At 38.8% G+C, this 16593-nt stretch overlaps 1 protein-coding gene across 1 annotated transcript in view; it reads right to left on the minus strand.

Moving 5' to 3' along the window:
* The window catches only part of LOC21409625 (serine/threonine-protein kinase SMG1), a 21645-nt gene extending 7808 nt beyond the window's left edge, over positions 1-13837 (minus strand). Inside the window, exons 1-10 of the mRNA XM_024165509.1 lie at positions 13308-13837; positions 7837-12817; positions 7558-7746; positions 7059-7173; positions 5814-6867; positions 4733-5180; positions 4516-4569; positions 1560-4419; positions 1352-1465; positions 904-1034 (exon numbers count right to left, since the gene is read on the minus strand). Coding sequence (XP_024021277.1) covers positions 904-1034; positions 1352-1465; positions 1560-4419; positions 4516-4569; positions 4733-5180; positions 5814-6867; positions 7059-7173; positions 7558-7746; positions 7837-12817; positions 13308-13576 — 10215 coding nt within the window. The 5' untranslated portion in view covers positions 13577-13837. The remainder of the gene's footprint in view (positions 1-903; positions 1035-1351; positions 1466-1559; positions 4420-4515; positions 4570-4732; positions 5181-5813; positions 6868-7058; positions 7174-7557; positions 7747-7836; positions 12818-13307) is intronic.
* Between the last annotated feature and the right edge of the window lie 2756 nt (positions 13838-16593).

Here is a 16593-nt window from a genome sequence, read left to right on the forward strand (position 1 = left end):
CCTGGAAAAGGCTTATTTTTTGCAAAGGCTGATGATCGAAGAGTGAAAGCATTCACTGATGCAGATTGGGCTGGATCAATCGATGATCGAAAATCAACATCTGGATATTGTACCTTATTGTGGGGGAATCTGGTGACTTGGTGCAGCAAAAAATAGTCAGTTGTTGCTAGAAGCAGTGCAGAAGCTGAGTATAGAGCTATGGCTCATGGAGTTTGTGAACTTGTTTGGATAAGAAGAGTGATGAAAGAGTTGAAGATTGACTTTGAAGAACCTATGTGGCTCTACTGTGATAATCAGTCAACTATCAATATAGCTCATAATCCTGTTCATCATGATAGGACTAAACATGTGGAAGTAGATCGACATTTTATTAAAGAAAAACTTGATGGAGACGTTATCAGAATTGAATACGTGCCTACATCTCATCAACTAGCTGATCTACTCACAAAAGGTCTATCCGAACAAACTCTTGAAGTACTTGTAGGCAAGCTTGGCCTCATCAACATCTACAGCCAAGCTTGAGGGGGAGTGTGGACGAAATTCAAATCTTATTGGATTTAGTCAAACTTTGGATAACATCAATCTTATTTTCTATTAGGATTTGTTTGTTTTTTAAACTTAGGATTAGAATATCAATTCCTTATCAGTTCCTTATTTTTTGGGATTATTATTCCTATTGTATTCTATTTAAAGAGAAACGTATTCATTAATAAATTAATTCAGAACTTATTAGTTCACTCGGGTTTTTATACAATCTAATAAGCATTTTATCATCATGCAAAAAGACCGGTCCGTCCTATAAATATAATAAAAATCAGATGAGTAACATGGGGTCTCTTGTTCTCGCACTACATAAGAGAATCAAACAAAATAGAAAATTCTCATCAAATTTAGTAACCATACCTCTTCAAGCATGGAACCACATTCAGAAGTCAAAGCCGTATGATTTCTTGAAACACGACCATATGCTCCTAGTGCCACACTGGCTCCATATGCACTATCCCTCATAGCAAGTATTGTGCTTTGTAAATCACCTGTTAAAAAGGAAAGAAAAAAAAAAGTGACAGGCACGTTTTGATGCATTAGCACTCATTGAAAAGAATAAATAAATAAAACAAAAGAAGTATTAGCACTTGGCGTCTCTGTGTTTGTTTTGTCTTTTGGTGCTGAAGGTGTGTGTGCGCATCACAGAATAAAGCCATAGGTGTGAAAATAAGCAATAGGCATATCCTTGCCTGCGCAATACACATGCATATGCATGTATTAAGTGGATATGATACATGTATAACAAAGAAAAGATATGCATGTATTAAGTGGATGTGATACATGTTTAACAAAGAAAAGACATGACCTGAAGCTGACTTTGCTTTGAGAGAGGCGACGCAAAGTTCATTGGTTGCAGAATACAAGCCACTGGAAGCAGCTTCCACGGTGCTTTGTGCATGCTTCCATTCTTGTTCAGCACCTAACATACAAGTAGGAGAAAAGCATACAACGTCAATGATATATGAGCAATATCAATTTAAAAATCTCATTGTCATTGGCCTACATAATCTTACGTGCAAAAGAATGGTAAGTAATATCCAATCTTGTTAGTGCGTTCAAGTAAGCTTGCTGCCACGTCCTGCCATCACTACCAGTCCTAAAAGGATAAATCTCTCCAGGAAATCGAAAAATGCCATCCCTTGAAGCTTCAAACTCCAATATTGACATGAAAATTTTGATAATATCTGATGCCTTTTCTCTAGCTTCCCAAAGCAGTTTCCTCCGCCTCATTAGATGATTATGGAATTCAGGAGGAATTCCAGAGGTTTTGCTGGAAGCGTTGCCTGTTGCACTGGAGTTTGGCCCGCCACATGCCCACCCCATTGCTCTCTCAAGCTGCCCTTCAGCAGTAAGAGAAGTTCGTTCACAAGCTTGCAGACAATCCATACACCTGGCTATCTTCGACATAGCAGATTGTATTGTTTCCAGCAATTTAGGCCTGCTAAAGTTTATAACAATAGGATATAAACTATCATCACCGGCAAGAAACTTTTGAAATATAATTCTGCTGTTATGTGAAGGAGTCAAATTAACATCGTGCATCCACTCCATCTGAACAATCTCTAGGCCAGCCTTGTGAAGAGCCTCCCTGAGCTCTTTCACTTGCCTTTTCATAAGAGAAGCAGCTGACCTTGCCGCTCTTGCAGTTTCATGAGTATTACAGTATTCCTCGAGCATATGTTGCACCCTTGTTACAAGCCCCATATCCTTTTTCACTTGATCAAGAGCATGTTCTTTTGTTGCCTCTGTCAGTTGCTTCAAACGTTCATTCTCTTTGTCTAAGCAGGACAATAAAGTCGGAGCAACTCGTTCTTTCAAGTATTTACCAATGTGTTCTTGAAGTTGCATCTTCAGCTTTCTCTTTAACAGAGAGAAGAGCTGGTCAAACCCAAAATTTTTATCCACGGATGAAGAGACATCATGTATGCACGAGTCAAGAAAAGAATCAACAACGCCTAGTTTCCAAACAAAGAAAGACTGGCTATATAATAATTTATCAAACTTCCAAATATATTCAGATATTGGGTGTCCAGAATTCAAAAAATCTGCAATTTCGGAAATCCCATTTGACTGAGAAGAAAAGGAACTTCCGATTGAAGAGAAAGCTCTATCAATTGATTCCATTTCAGAAAAGGGCTTAATTAGGGTAGTTAATATTGCCTTGGTTCCCAGAACATGGATCGCCCTTTCCTCTTCAGAACCAACTAGAGATTGAAACTGACGTTCAGATAAAATTATGGCATTCTTTATATCAGCTTCTCTTTTAATGAGAGAAGAAGTGCGCACATCCCTCTGGTTCCATGTTTGATGAAGTTGATTCAGCTGTGCTCTACACACTTCTTCTTGGGAGGCAAGCTCCTCTGCCTCTTCCCAGGACAGATGATCCCTGCCTTTGACAGCTGCTTCTTCGAGAGCCAATTGCTGCTCAGTAATAAGGCCAACCTTAATAAAGTAGTTCTGCTCCAGTTCAACCAAGGACGCCCTCTCCATTTTAATCTCCAGAAACTGCTCTAGTGCTGAATCAATAGAACCCCAAATTTGTGAAATTGATCCAAATGCATCCATGACCTCGGAATCCAAAGACACTACTGATTTCATCATGTCCGGAAGAACCACTTCAGTCATTTGGTCAATTAAGTTCTTACAGGACTGTAAACTTGCTTTAAAAATTGAAGCCCAATTATTCTCATGATACAATTCTGGATCATCTTTATCAGGATCTACACTAGGTGTACCAATCAATTGGCGCAGCTCGCTAACAAACCCTGCTACAAGCATACATTTCTCTACTTGCTCTTCAAACTCACAGAAAACAGAATCAAAATCATACTGCAATCTATTCTTTGCACTACCTCCTCCAGTGGAATTACTAAAAATTTCAAGCAACCTGTGCTTGACCTCATTATACAGGGAACTGACCGCAATATTCAGAACACATAATACCCTCTCCCTCTTCTCCTCCAGCTCCTCTCGTAATCTATTATCTTTTGTTCCATCGTGTTTTGGTTGTCCTGATTGAATAGGAGAATTAGCATCTTCTTTCCTTCCAAGACCAGCAGACTGCATGTATTTCATAAAAGCAGACAGGAGACGGTCCTTAGCTTTTGACTCAGTCTCAAAGCCAATAGAATTCTCCAGCTCAACACGCTCTTCTTCAAGTCTCTCTATCTTCAATGCATAATTCTCTACTTGAAGACACAGATCATTGTGACTGTGTTTGACAGGACCCAGATTAATCCCATGACTCTTAGCAATAAGTTCAGCAGCCTGTCTTCTTGTAAGGGAAAGGATATCAGAAGACAGGGCACCGATAGAGAGCTGCAAAACTTGTGCCCAGCCATGCACTGCACTGGTTGTAAGGTAGTTCAGTGGTAGAATTCTTTGCAAAGCCAAAGAATATAACTGAAGCGCTGTAAGGGCAGATGAGAGTCCAACATCTAGTTCAGATACTAGGTCAGAAACTTCCCTGTCTATATCACGGCATTGTACTTGCGTAGGCTCAGGAACAATAGTCAATGGAACCCCTGCCACCTGGACAGCAGACAAAAGAGATAAAGCTTCTTGCATGCTGCTCAATTCCATGTGGGCATTTATTTCTGGGATTAAATTGCTACGTAACGCATCAAGGATTCTTCCATGTTGCTCAATCCAAGTAGCTGCTTCTTGAGATTTCTCGGCAACCAAAGCCTTTGCTTGAGAAAACTCCCGGGACTGAATTTCATATGATGCACGAGTTTTCTCAGAATTACTAGTTGCTTCAGCAACAAGTGACTTTGCAGATGTCTCGTGCAGTACAAGGTTAGATCTCTCTTGGTCAGCTTGATAAAAGACAGCAGAGGCAAGCTCATATTGATTTAGAACATCAGCAAATCTCTGGTACATAAATTTAGTCAGTCAAAAAATAAGAGAGTGAACCAGTACCTACAAAAGAAAGGAGGAAACAGAGAGGTATGCATCATTCATATATACCTCGAGGGCAGATTCAACAGCTGGTATGGTAGCCAATAAAATATCATGGTGTTCCTGGTCATTATTCAAAACAATATTAGAATATTTTCAGGATTTAAAAATAACGGATGAGAAGTTGAGAATTAAATTAGTATTTGTGTCATGAACAAACAACTTCGTATCCTACATTTTTATAAATAGGAGAACATGCAAGGTTTGATTTACAATAGATTCACACCTGTAAGGGGACACGGATTTCCTGCACTCGAGATGCAAATAAACTTAAGCTAACAGCCAACTCCATGCCCTTCCTTTCTTCACCACCAATTGCAGCATCATCGTGGAAATCTCCCCGAGTCCATTCCACGAGTGGATCCCAGACAAAAACTTCAAGTAACATCAAGAGTATGTCTTTGTTCTTCCTCAAAACACTAATCACTGCTTCACAATTTGCCCTGAAGCTGCCTTCTATTCCAGTTAGCCCTAGTGCAGCTTCAATGGTCTGGGTTAGACGGAAGGGAACAATCTCTGGGACTTTGAGTCTTTGCCCTTTGTCAAAACAAACATTATAATCAATATGTACAATTTCACCACTGAAGAAATCGACAAGTATGTTATCCAAATGCCTATCCCCCAGGCCAAGAATGTGGCCCACCATGCTCATAGCAGCAACACTTCCAGAATACCTATAACAGAAGACTTGTTACTTTCAATGTTCAACAACGGTCATCATATAAAAAGCTGTCTTTTTTCTTGCATAACTAGTCTACTGTAACAACAAGATTCTTGGTAGTACAATTATTTAAATTTTTTTAAAAAAAAAGCATCATGACACTTGCAGCGGTAAATAGTCCAGGTTCCTAATCTTCCCTTTTTGTAGAGTGCCAGTGGCAGTGTTTGATATATTGAAACCAGATATTAGGTTGAAAAGACTACCTTGGTAATCCATGGGAAATCTATTAAGCGGCATTCAAGAAATTGTGCATTTTAAACCAACAATGTTTCTCCATAACTACTATACAATTACAATTTTTTTATTAAAAAAAAATCCAAAATGTTCACTCATATTTTTCTGACATAAAAAGAGACGAGAGATTAGCTGATAATCACATTATTCATAGTCACCAAACATCTATAGATGTAAGCAGAGTGGTAGCCACCATTATGTTCCTGTATTTAAATATACCTTTCAGTGCAATTCCAAGTATCTTAAAATATGAGTTGCTACTTCTGTTCAACATCGCTGGTCAGTTTATCACTCAAACGTGAAATAAATAGAATAATGTGTTTGATAAGTTACTTCAGGTTCTCAAAAATACCTTTTTAGTTTTGAGGTGAAGGCTCTGAAACCTTCACTGGCACACCATAGTTCTTGATGAAGAAGCTGTCTCGGGGTCTCCTTCATTAGATCAAGGAGGACTTTACGCTTCACTTCATGAGGCCAGTCTCTTCGTGAGATCACTCTCCTTATGCCTTTATCTTTGAGCGCAGGTATAATTTTACCATAGAACATATCACTTGGTCGGGGAACTGGTGGAGGAACAGAAGTTTTTGAATTGCCACCGCCAATTGCTGAGAGCTGAGCCAGTTGAACGCGGCTTTGCCAGGACTTAAAGACACTGTATATACTTAACACATTATCAACCCACTGAATTAGACCAGCTCGGCCACTGATAGGAGTCACAGAATAATAGCGAACCCCCACAGAATGACGATGAGTTTCAGGAGATGCACGCAAAAAACCATTTATAGCTTGCAACAACTGCATGATTCTGGCATCAAGGCGCAGATCTTCCCTTCCTTTCAAAAGATACGTGTACTTTTGACCATCAGAACCAAGTATAACAAGTTTCTTCGGTTTAGTTTTGGTTGACAAGATTTCCACTTGTTCCGAGAAAGAAGTAATTGTAACAATCCCCTTGTGACCAGCACCGCTTATGTCAGGTTCAGATATTGTGGCGTGCCTTTCAAGACCAGGCATTGGAACATCGGAAGATGATAAGGAAGCAAGTTGCGGTGCAACTTCTCTTAAAGAAACTGATGACTTCCTCTGATAAGATGCTAAGGATGCAGCAATGTTATCAAATGGTCGCCACACATCACCAAGTGCTGCGGCAGATGGAGGAGGCGTCTTGAAAGTTAAGATGGCGGATTTCAATTGTTCCCTATACTCCTTGTGGAACCACACTTCATGAGGTGTTTCAGGATTTCGAGATGTAGAAGCAAAGCGACGCTCCAAGGCCACAACAATGGGAGCCATCATAGCAGAGTATTTAGCAGCATTTATCTTGTTCTTCTCACTCTGGCTGAGAGTGACATTTTCTGCAATTCGTGCAGCTTCCTCTTTCAAGAGATTTATACGCCTCATCACATCTGAAATGAATCAAATAAGACAACTGCGTATGATGTGTGCTAAAAGAAAATCACCTAAAAAATAATAACAAGCATGAGCAACACCAACAATGATGATGCTCGTAACAGTCTTGCTTTTATTATGTAAAAATACACGTGCAAGAAGTTGGCATTGTGAAAGACAAAATCACAATCAAGGGAGATTACGCTACCTGAGTGAAGATCTTGAAGTGTACTAAGCCACAGCTCCTCCCAAAGAACAGTGACATTTCCAAGCTCATTTATCATAAGCTGAACGTCCTGAACCAATCTTGGATGAAGTTCATTCTGCAAGAAACAAGACTGCTTCAACAATCTTGATTCCATTTCAACCAGGCAATTTATGACTTGAGATAATAAATTCTTATTAATTTAATATTTCAACGATGGAGATTCGTTCAAGTATTAGAGCCTACAACAAACTAAAATATCTAACAAGTAACAACCACTTGTTCCATGTCCAACGCCAATAACAGTGGAAATTTATATTGCCTTCCTAGTAGAAAAGGGCATTATCTATTGTCAAAAGCCTGAACCGGAGTGGTTCATTAGGTTTTCTTTTTCTTTTTCTTTTTTAAATGAAAAAACGCCTAAATTATGAGACACAGATGGGTCTTGTAAATCAATAACAGACATAAGAGCGAAGTAAATAATGAAAGAAATTGCTATTACCAAACAACTTAGTATGTGTTGTAGTTCCTCTGGAGGCTTTTCTTCATTTGCATTCACATCAACGAGTGTTGGGTAAACAATGGATGATGGAGATTGCTTGGCCAACATCATCAATAAGCCCTCCAACTGATTCCGAATCACTTGTTCAGGATGAGAAGTTAGCCGAGCAAACAATTGTGGTGTAACATCCTACAAAGATAATTCTTGATCAGAGTTGTATTTTCTATCCTCAGAAAAAGGTTAGCGAGAGGGATCCTAAACTATGGAGCACTATCTCACCTGCCATGGTGACAGAGGAACAGTTGAGAGAGCTGGTTCCAGTGTATCTTTTAACTCCACCCCATAATTGAGAAGAATATGCAGGATATATAAAGTAGCCCTCATGGTATAGCTGCCGGTCTTTTGTTTCAAAGGCTCACAATTGAATCCAGCTAATTGACCGTCACAAATATTGGCAGATGAATACAAAAGGTATTGTATAAACCCATGAGCTGCATGCCCAAAGAGTGAGACTCTTCTCTTCCTCAAAGACCACCAAATTTCAACTAAATCATCAACTACAGATAATATCTCAGATTCATTTAAGCCAAAATTTGTATGCAGGAAGCAAACCTTTAACTTAAAAGCTAGAGTAGCTGACAAGCTTTCATCACTTAAGTTTTCTGCACCAGGTGCTCCTGCCGAAGCTTCAATGACATTTACTACTTGCTGCACCAAAGCCTTCACAAGGTTGTCATTCCTTAAATGTACAGCAGAATTAAGAGAGAAATTCAACTCTCCTTGTTCGTCTTTAGAACCCTCTGCATCACATGCAAACTTGTGCTGCAACAGCTGCACAATCATAGATTCTATTCTTATGCTCTCGTCTTCAGCTAAACTAAATCTTCCAGGTAGAACCTCTGGGGTGAGGATAGGAGAAAACGAGCATGTGTGGAGGACATTTCCTTGAGGGTTGAGAAGAGAGTCTCTTGCTTGACTAAGACACCAGGAAGCATAACAAATCCATGACTTACCCATAGTTGGGCAAAGGAGAGTAGACAATTTTGTAGTTGTGCCCACGATTTCCTCAATTATAGGACCTACAGTCAGGCCACGGTTTACATTTTCATTGTCGAAGGCAGGTCTATCGCTGTCAAAAGAAGCCTCGAAATCTGAAAGCATCACCGGCACAATTTTATCAAGCCACGGCTCTGAATAACTGCGCCTCAACCAGCGTGAGAGTTTCAAGCATGCCTTGGCTTTTAAAAAGCTATCATCGGCGTCAGAAACTAGAGATGCCGGAGAGACCACATAAGGGCGGACAAGAGACCAAAGGCTCGTGAGAGCATCTTCAAATTTATTTTCAGCATACAGTAGCATTGAGTCCTCAAACTGAAAATATGAAATGAGGAAATCACGATATTTTACCTCAGAGCAACTCGGTATGTGATCCTTGAGATATTTCTCCAGACGAGTAGCCAACATTATGTTGTTCTTTTTACAGGCTAGACTCAATAAATCAGTACAGAGTTTAAGAGTAACTGGAGAAGTCGGTAAAATCGTTTGATAAACCCGAAGAACTTTTAACCATTGATTACAATCTTGATAAATTCTATTTGATGGGGATAATGTGGACTCGACATGTGAACATAATATCGGTGGTAGTTGTTTGAATTTATCTTGGCTGCCTCTAAGCTTATAACCATCCTCAAACGCAACGATGCAATGTAACTGGATGGCATATGCAGCAGCCTCCCTTAACCCGTCAAGAGGCAGAACAGCGAATGTTTCTTCTAACATTGATCTGGCCTTATGCAATTCATGAGAAGTTTTTTCTTCCTTTCCCTCATTTTGCAAAAGCATTGCCTGTAAAAGCATCTGCTCACTTCTTTGCAGGGCTAGCTTGGGATCAAGTGTGAGCTCACTGCTACATTTAGGTGTCAAATCAAGGCATGCCCATGTGGCCTGAAATTCACCCTCGTCATAACGTGCCAGTGCATGAATTGCATTAATTTCATTGCCCGTTGTGGTCAGAGCACCAGAGTAACTCTTCCCAGCATGCTTCGCACGAAGTGCTTGCAAGTCTAATAGCCAGGATTCTAGAGACTTCCAGTCACATACAGCAGCATAACTCTCAATCGCACGTGCAATAACAAACTGCACACCATCAGAACCCATAGAACTGAGTGACTCCTCACTTTGCAGCAAGAGAGAAAAGTGAGCTGCAGCTTTTTCATACTGACCTTCAGCCTGATGTACAAGTCCAGTAAACCATGAAAAGGGCCCCAGAATTGTACCGTCGCCATAAGACTGGTTTTCCTCCCCAAACAAGGAAGAGAATGTCATGGAAACCCATCTTTGTAGGCCAATCAAAGCCTCCGATTCATGACTCTTACAGAGAGCCAATGCCATGTGATGCAAAACCCTCATGATGTCTGCAGAAAATCTATTCCTGATACCTTGGACGTGATTGGCTACTTGGGCCCTAGATTTATCCTTCAAAGCTAAGGTCACAAGATTCTTAAGCTCCTGCAAACGCAGAGTACAATATTGAACTGTAGCGTCATTGCACTGTAGAGCCAATCCAGCATTCATCATTGGTTCACAAATTCGAGAAAACCACTCCTCGCAGACTTTCTTGTTAGCTCTGAAGAACAAGGAACTTGAACGAGTAGACAAGGGTAAAAGAACAGAACCCTCATAAGCATTATATACATTTTTCTTTAATGCCTGAACAAAATCCAACAATAACCTCATGGGTAACAAGTGAGCACCAGAAGCCCCTATCATACTTAAGTTCCCATCATTTTGCTCATTATCAAGCTGCAAAAGGTGCGCAATGTCCAAAAGCATCCGTTCTAATGCTGCAAAAGTCTGGGTCGGACCGCCAAGGTTAGTTCGAAGACGCATGGAAATACAATACCTAGCCGCTTCATGTATAGCCCACCAAGCACCAGCTAGATTATTAACTGAGCAATTCTTTTCAAGAATATCCTCATCCACTTTGACATCCAACGATACAACATTAGCACCAAAATTTCCTGCTTCTTCAAGTTGATTTGAAACAGAGTCTTTTGATCTCCGACAACTATGAATCAGACGCTGGATCCAAGAGGAAAGAGGTACCTTCCATCTTTGTGAAATGTAACTTAATATGGACACAAGTTGTTGCGCATGAAGTTGATGATGCAGCTGCTTCAAGGGAAATACTTGCTTCCAGTGCAAATTGGAGCCATTGCCCAATTTAAGAACATCAGACCTAGACAAAGTAGATTTGCCATAGTCATGCAGCCCACACGCATACATTGTAGTTGGCAAAACATCAGCAAGTAGCCTCTTAAATGCATTTTTTATCTCATTATCTGGATCACCAAGTTTTTCTAGGACTACTTCAGTTATAGGATAAAAGTACACAGGATGCACAAGCCTTGCCTGCAGCAGCAACTTCAAAACCAATGCAACATGTGACCTCACAATTGGTTCCCTGTCAGATGCAGAATACAGAACTGAGAAAACCACATTACTAATAGTCCCTGCATGTCCAAATGCTTCGTCAAAATAATTCTTCAGGTTTGAGTTCCTGTAAGTAGCAATAACATTCTCACAGAATCTCTGGATCCATCCTAGAATTACTACTTTAACTGCAACAGGAGAAGAAACGTGGAGGGCTTTCACAAAGAGAATATCATATTTCCTCAGGTGTTCTATAATGACACCCAAATGTTCATTTCTGAAGCATTTATCAGTAAGGTTCTTTTCAGCACTGACTTCCACAGAAGATTGCCCCCTATTCTGACTTCTTGCAGAGGACTTGCTCAAGAATTCAACTTCAGATAACCTGTCCAATGTCTTGATAACACTGACTTGCAACTCTGCATGGGACTGAACAACTAGGTCAAAAGGATTCAATTTCTCCATAAGAAAAGAGATCAAGTTTTCTGACCTCCTAAGATATAAGGATGCAATGTCTAGTTGGCCAACCAAATTTTTATCTCCACCTAATAGAACGCACGTCAACAAAATTTTCAAATCAAACTTGACTAGAGCAAACAATTCAAGTTTTGAATAGCTCTTATAATTTACAATACTGCAGAACCCATCTACATAACCAAGACTTTTTGCTATCATGCCCTTCAGCGATTCCAGCTCCTCAATCAATGAAGTAATTGCTTGTTGAACAACATCATTATTTCCATGTTGAAGTAAAAAAATATATGTGGCACCAGAACTCCCTGTAACCAAGTGATTTGGATGTAAACGCAGCTGAGATATCGGTGCATCAAATTGCAGTATTTTCTGCACAGCTGATGGAAGGAGACCAAACTTTTGCAAAGATAGTAACTGGAGGTTCGTTTTCAGAATCCCGTGAACTTCAAATGAGGTAATCTTCCCGGCTCCCACTGATGGGGTAGTAGAGTTCATTTCCAAGCTTTGAAATAAGATATCAACTGCGAGTGTGTAAAAAGTGGAAAATCTCTCGCATAATATTTCGGCCAAAAGTGTCAAACATTTCCATAAATCCACAATCCATTCTGACCATCCAAACTTCTGTCCAACGATAGATAGGCACCCCAACAACCGAGGAACCATTCTGGTAAGTGGATCACTGATCTGTTCCAATAAATTTATTTCCAGTAACCCAGAAGCAGTAGACTGCAAAACCGATGAAAAGCAGGAAAGGAGAGCCAGCAACCTCCGAAATTGTTGAGGAGTTCCAGGACCTCCATCATTAAGCAAAGCATCCATGTCTCCCAGGAACTTTGAGAGCAACCCGAGAGAGAATTGCAAGTTACCCACCCAATGTTTCTGAAATTGCAAGAAACTGTCCATAATTATCCGTCTATCGGGTTCAGCAAGGTCCGGTACCAATGCCCATCCTAAAAGCAGATCCACAATGTCGAGAAAGTGAGGCTGGAAGGTCCTAGAAAATTTCAATGAAATCAGACACAAAACACCCAAAATTTGGTGCAACAAACTCAAGGAGGTTCTCTCATCCTCAAGAAGTACTTGGCATGCTTTGAGAATTGGCAGAGCAAATCTCTCAATCGCGCTAACATCTCCAACATTAAGAAACTCCTGCAGGCTGTCCAATGCCAATTCAGTGGCCCCATCACCAGCAATGACATTGCTCAGCAGTGGCAATGCCCAACCGATGAACCGATCAACCAAACTCCCAAGTAAAACATGGTTTTGTCTGCCATTTGATGTTATAGGAAACGAACAAAGCACGGCACAAAGAGCGCCATATGTCACAGCAGCTTCTTGTCTCACTGAGTAAGACCTGAAAAGTGAAATGCAATTTCCACAAAAATTTATATGAAGCCAAAAACTTCCACTAAGCTAAAGTGATAAACATATTAAGAAAACACTGCTTTAGAATTCAAGACCTACTGATATTCAGAAAAAGGAAAGGAAAGAACTGTTTGAACCCGACTTAGTTGTGTATATTTCGTAATGAAATCTTGTATTTTGAAATTCCGCCAAAATTTTAGCAGATTGGTAAGCTAGAAAAAAGGGGGAAATTACTACGATGCTGAAAAATGATAAGAAGAGCATTCTGGAAATCCAGCTTGGTGTCATATTCTTCAAATTCAAACTTCACCATTTTTGCACCGACAAGAACGGTCCCAAACTATAGAGCAAAAAACTTGAAAACACCGAATTTCACCAAAAATTTCAGTAAATTATGAATTTAATTCCAACATCCAAACAAAAAACAACGACGACAATCAAACAGAAACCTAATTGGAACAAGCAGCGAAAAGGATTACTTGTCGGAGAGGAGCTGAGAGAAGCCCTGAGCGAGGAAAGTGGCGGAGTGGGTGACGAGGAGGGAGTTGTGAGGGAAGAGAAGGGCGCGGTGGAGGGAGTTAAGGGCGGCGATCCGAGCGGAGTCATCGCCGGCGTCAGAGCTAGAGCCAGTTACCGCCGCCGCCGCCGGAGAAGATGATGACGCGGCGGAGGATGGGGAATCGTCCTTGGGAAGGGCGGCGGAGAGGAGAGCGGCTAGCTGCTGCTGCTGATGATGAAGTCCCTGCATGGTTTCTCTGCCTCGCCAGTTCTAGCTCTGGCTATGGCGTTTCGCATCTCCCTCTTACTCTGTAATATCTTCTACTTTTTCGTATTCTTTTAGCTCTGAGCTCACGATGAATGAGCTTTTTCCTTCTTCTTCTTCTTCTTCTTGACGGTCTCTTCTCTTCGTTCCCTCCAATTTCTGTTCTTTTTTGCTTTTCTAAAAAGTGTAAAAGGCCACCCGTTTGGACTGGCGGAAACTTTGGACTGGCGGGTCTCTCTGAAACCCGAATTTTTTAGGCTCGATGGGAATGCCCATTAGGCCACCCGTTTAAGTAAGTTTTCAGACTCGGGCTGCCCGAGAAAAGTCACAATCGCCGAAGCCCGCCGCCGATGAAAGCCCCCAACCGTCGACCGTTGATTTTTTTTTTTTTTTTCTTCCCTCCGGTCTGAATTCTGGCCCGAATTGCCCGAAGCCCGATCAACGGCTAGTTTTTTGACAGTTGGCGCCCGACCCGAATCGATGTCTGAAAGCCCGACCACCAACGGCTCTTTTTTTTACTGTTGCCTGATTTCAGCCCGAACCCGACCCGATGATGACAAAATATAGCTGTTGGATCCGAATTTGGAGGAAAAAAAATAATTTTTTAACCCAAAAATTTCCCTTTTCCCTAAACATTTTCCTCACCCATACTCTCTCAATCTCTCTCAATTTCTCTCAATCTCTCTCAATTTCTCTCAATCTCTCACAATCTCTCAAATCTCTCACACAATTTTTCTAAAAACTTGTGATTTTAATCTTAATTATAGTTCTTATATAATTTTTACAATAAATAGCTTAATAATTATTTATATACAAATATAATTAATAAATAATATTATATATATTATAAAATATACAAAAAATTCAAGCAACCAATGCGGGCTCAGGCTGCCCGATCGGGCTTCGGTCAACTAAGACCTGCCCGAAGCCCGTTGAAGGTGGTGGTCGGGGTTGGGCGGGCAGCCCGAATTTCTCAGGCGAGCGGGCTCAGATAACGGGCACAAGTTCAATTTTTTCAAGCGGTCGCAGGCGGTCCGTCTAAAGTTCCAGCACTAAAAGAGGGTGAAATAAAATTCCCTATATTAGGAATACTATTTACCATGAAAACTGCCGAATTAGATTCTCATAAAAAATCATATTTAAACTTTTTTTTCTAAGTTAAAAACTCTTATGTAAAATTATATATCATTTTAAATTAAAAACTCGAATTAACGAACTGAACAAGACATGGCAAGAAAATGTTGAATTGCTCCAATCAATTGTTTTTTTCTTTTTTTTTTTTAGAATCAATGAAAAGATGTTAAGACAAGCTTAAAATTAAATTAGGAACTTTATATCTTAAGTAAAAATAATTAGAGACCTTCTTTGATATGCCAACATAGCAGTTAGTCAAAATTTTCATTCGTCGAATATGCATAAAATCACATAAAAGTAAAAAAATACGCAAATCTAACGATTAAAAACACTTGGCCTACCAGTACACAAGAATCTCCTAAATAATTACATCCTCAAGAAAATAATAATTATTATCATTAGTGCTCCTGAACTTTAAAGTCATTTTTAATCTGTCATCGAGCTTTAAAAATTCTCACTTTATTTCTTGAACTTTAAATTGTTCTCACTTAATCTCTTAAATTAGAATTTCTGCTAAATATTGATAAAAAAAGAAAATAATACAGTCATGTGGTAACGAGATGATGAAATTCTCTTTTTTATAAGGAAAATATCAAACTAACGTTATATATTTAGGGGTTTTTTTAAGGCATAAAATTAGGATTTTAGAGAGAGACTATAAATTTATTAACGCTTGTACAACTCCACATATATAATACTTCGTTAATTCTATAATGTCTCGATTTATATTAAGATGCTAATTTAAAAGAAACAAATTAATGTTCACTCTTGCTCCACATAGTGTCATTAATAATAAGGCTATCGACACTAACTAAAATATCAATTTTTATGTATAAATTGATATAACATGTAAGTTGTCACTTTTATATTAGTGAGTGTTTAAAATATTGCAACATCAACTAATGATGTGTCTATCAACAAAAAGATGACAACTCACATTAATTAATACACAAAAATTAAGATTTAAGTACCCTAACATTACACGTGTCACTAATATATAGGAGTTAACAAGATTGGCTTTTGAATTATTAAACTTTCTATTAGGGATCATGAATGACTCTTAAGTTGCTGTAGACTAGAAACCAAATAAGTAGTTGCCCTTAATTAACCAGCAAAAAATATAGAACAAAATTTATAAATTTTCTTAAACTTTGTCACTTGAGTTAACATGATTTTTTAACTTTAAAATGTACATGTTGTGCTATTTGAACTTTGTCACTTGTGTTAACATGCCTCCTGAGGTTAACTCTGTTAAGTTTTTAAACGAATATGCTTATAAACAATTCATGAATTTTGTCACTTGTGTCAATATATTCCATGAACTTTAAAATGTACATGTTTTGCCCTTTGAACTATGATATGTCTCCAACTTTTTTCCCTTAATCATGATTCTATCAGTTTTTTTATTGGAAACGTAATTGTTTGGCCATGCAAACATAAGATACAATTATATTTGCAGAATATTTTAAGTGTAAAGGTAGAAAAAAATTTATTTTTTGTATATCATAACGTTAATAGTCCATAAGGGACCAACTTAGAATATGGCATTTGACATACCAACATTATTACAATTCTTATTATTTATAAAAATTATAGTAAATAGCAGATTTTAAAACTAAAATAAGTAAATAACATATTTTAAAATTATTTAAAGTAAATAGTAATTTACTGTGTAAATGTTTTATTTATAACTGACAAAAAAATTTAAGTAGTAAAACATCTTTATTTACATGAAAAAAAATCTTTTTATCAGTCGCAAAAAGAAAATTTATGTGAGAAAAAAATCTTTTTACTAATTATAAATGAGACATTTACGTGATAAATTACTATTTATTTCAAATAATTTTAAAATCTGTTATTTACTTAAT

Source organism: Morus notabilis, unplaced genomic scaffold (genome assembly GCF_000414095.1).
Source record: "Morus notabilis unplaced genomic scaffold, ASM41409v2 Scaffold115, whole genome shotgun sequence".
Taxonomy (NCBI): Eukaryota; Viridiplantae; Streptophyta; class Magnoliopsida; order Rosales; family Moraceae; genus Morus; species Morus notabilis.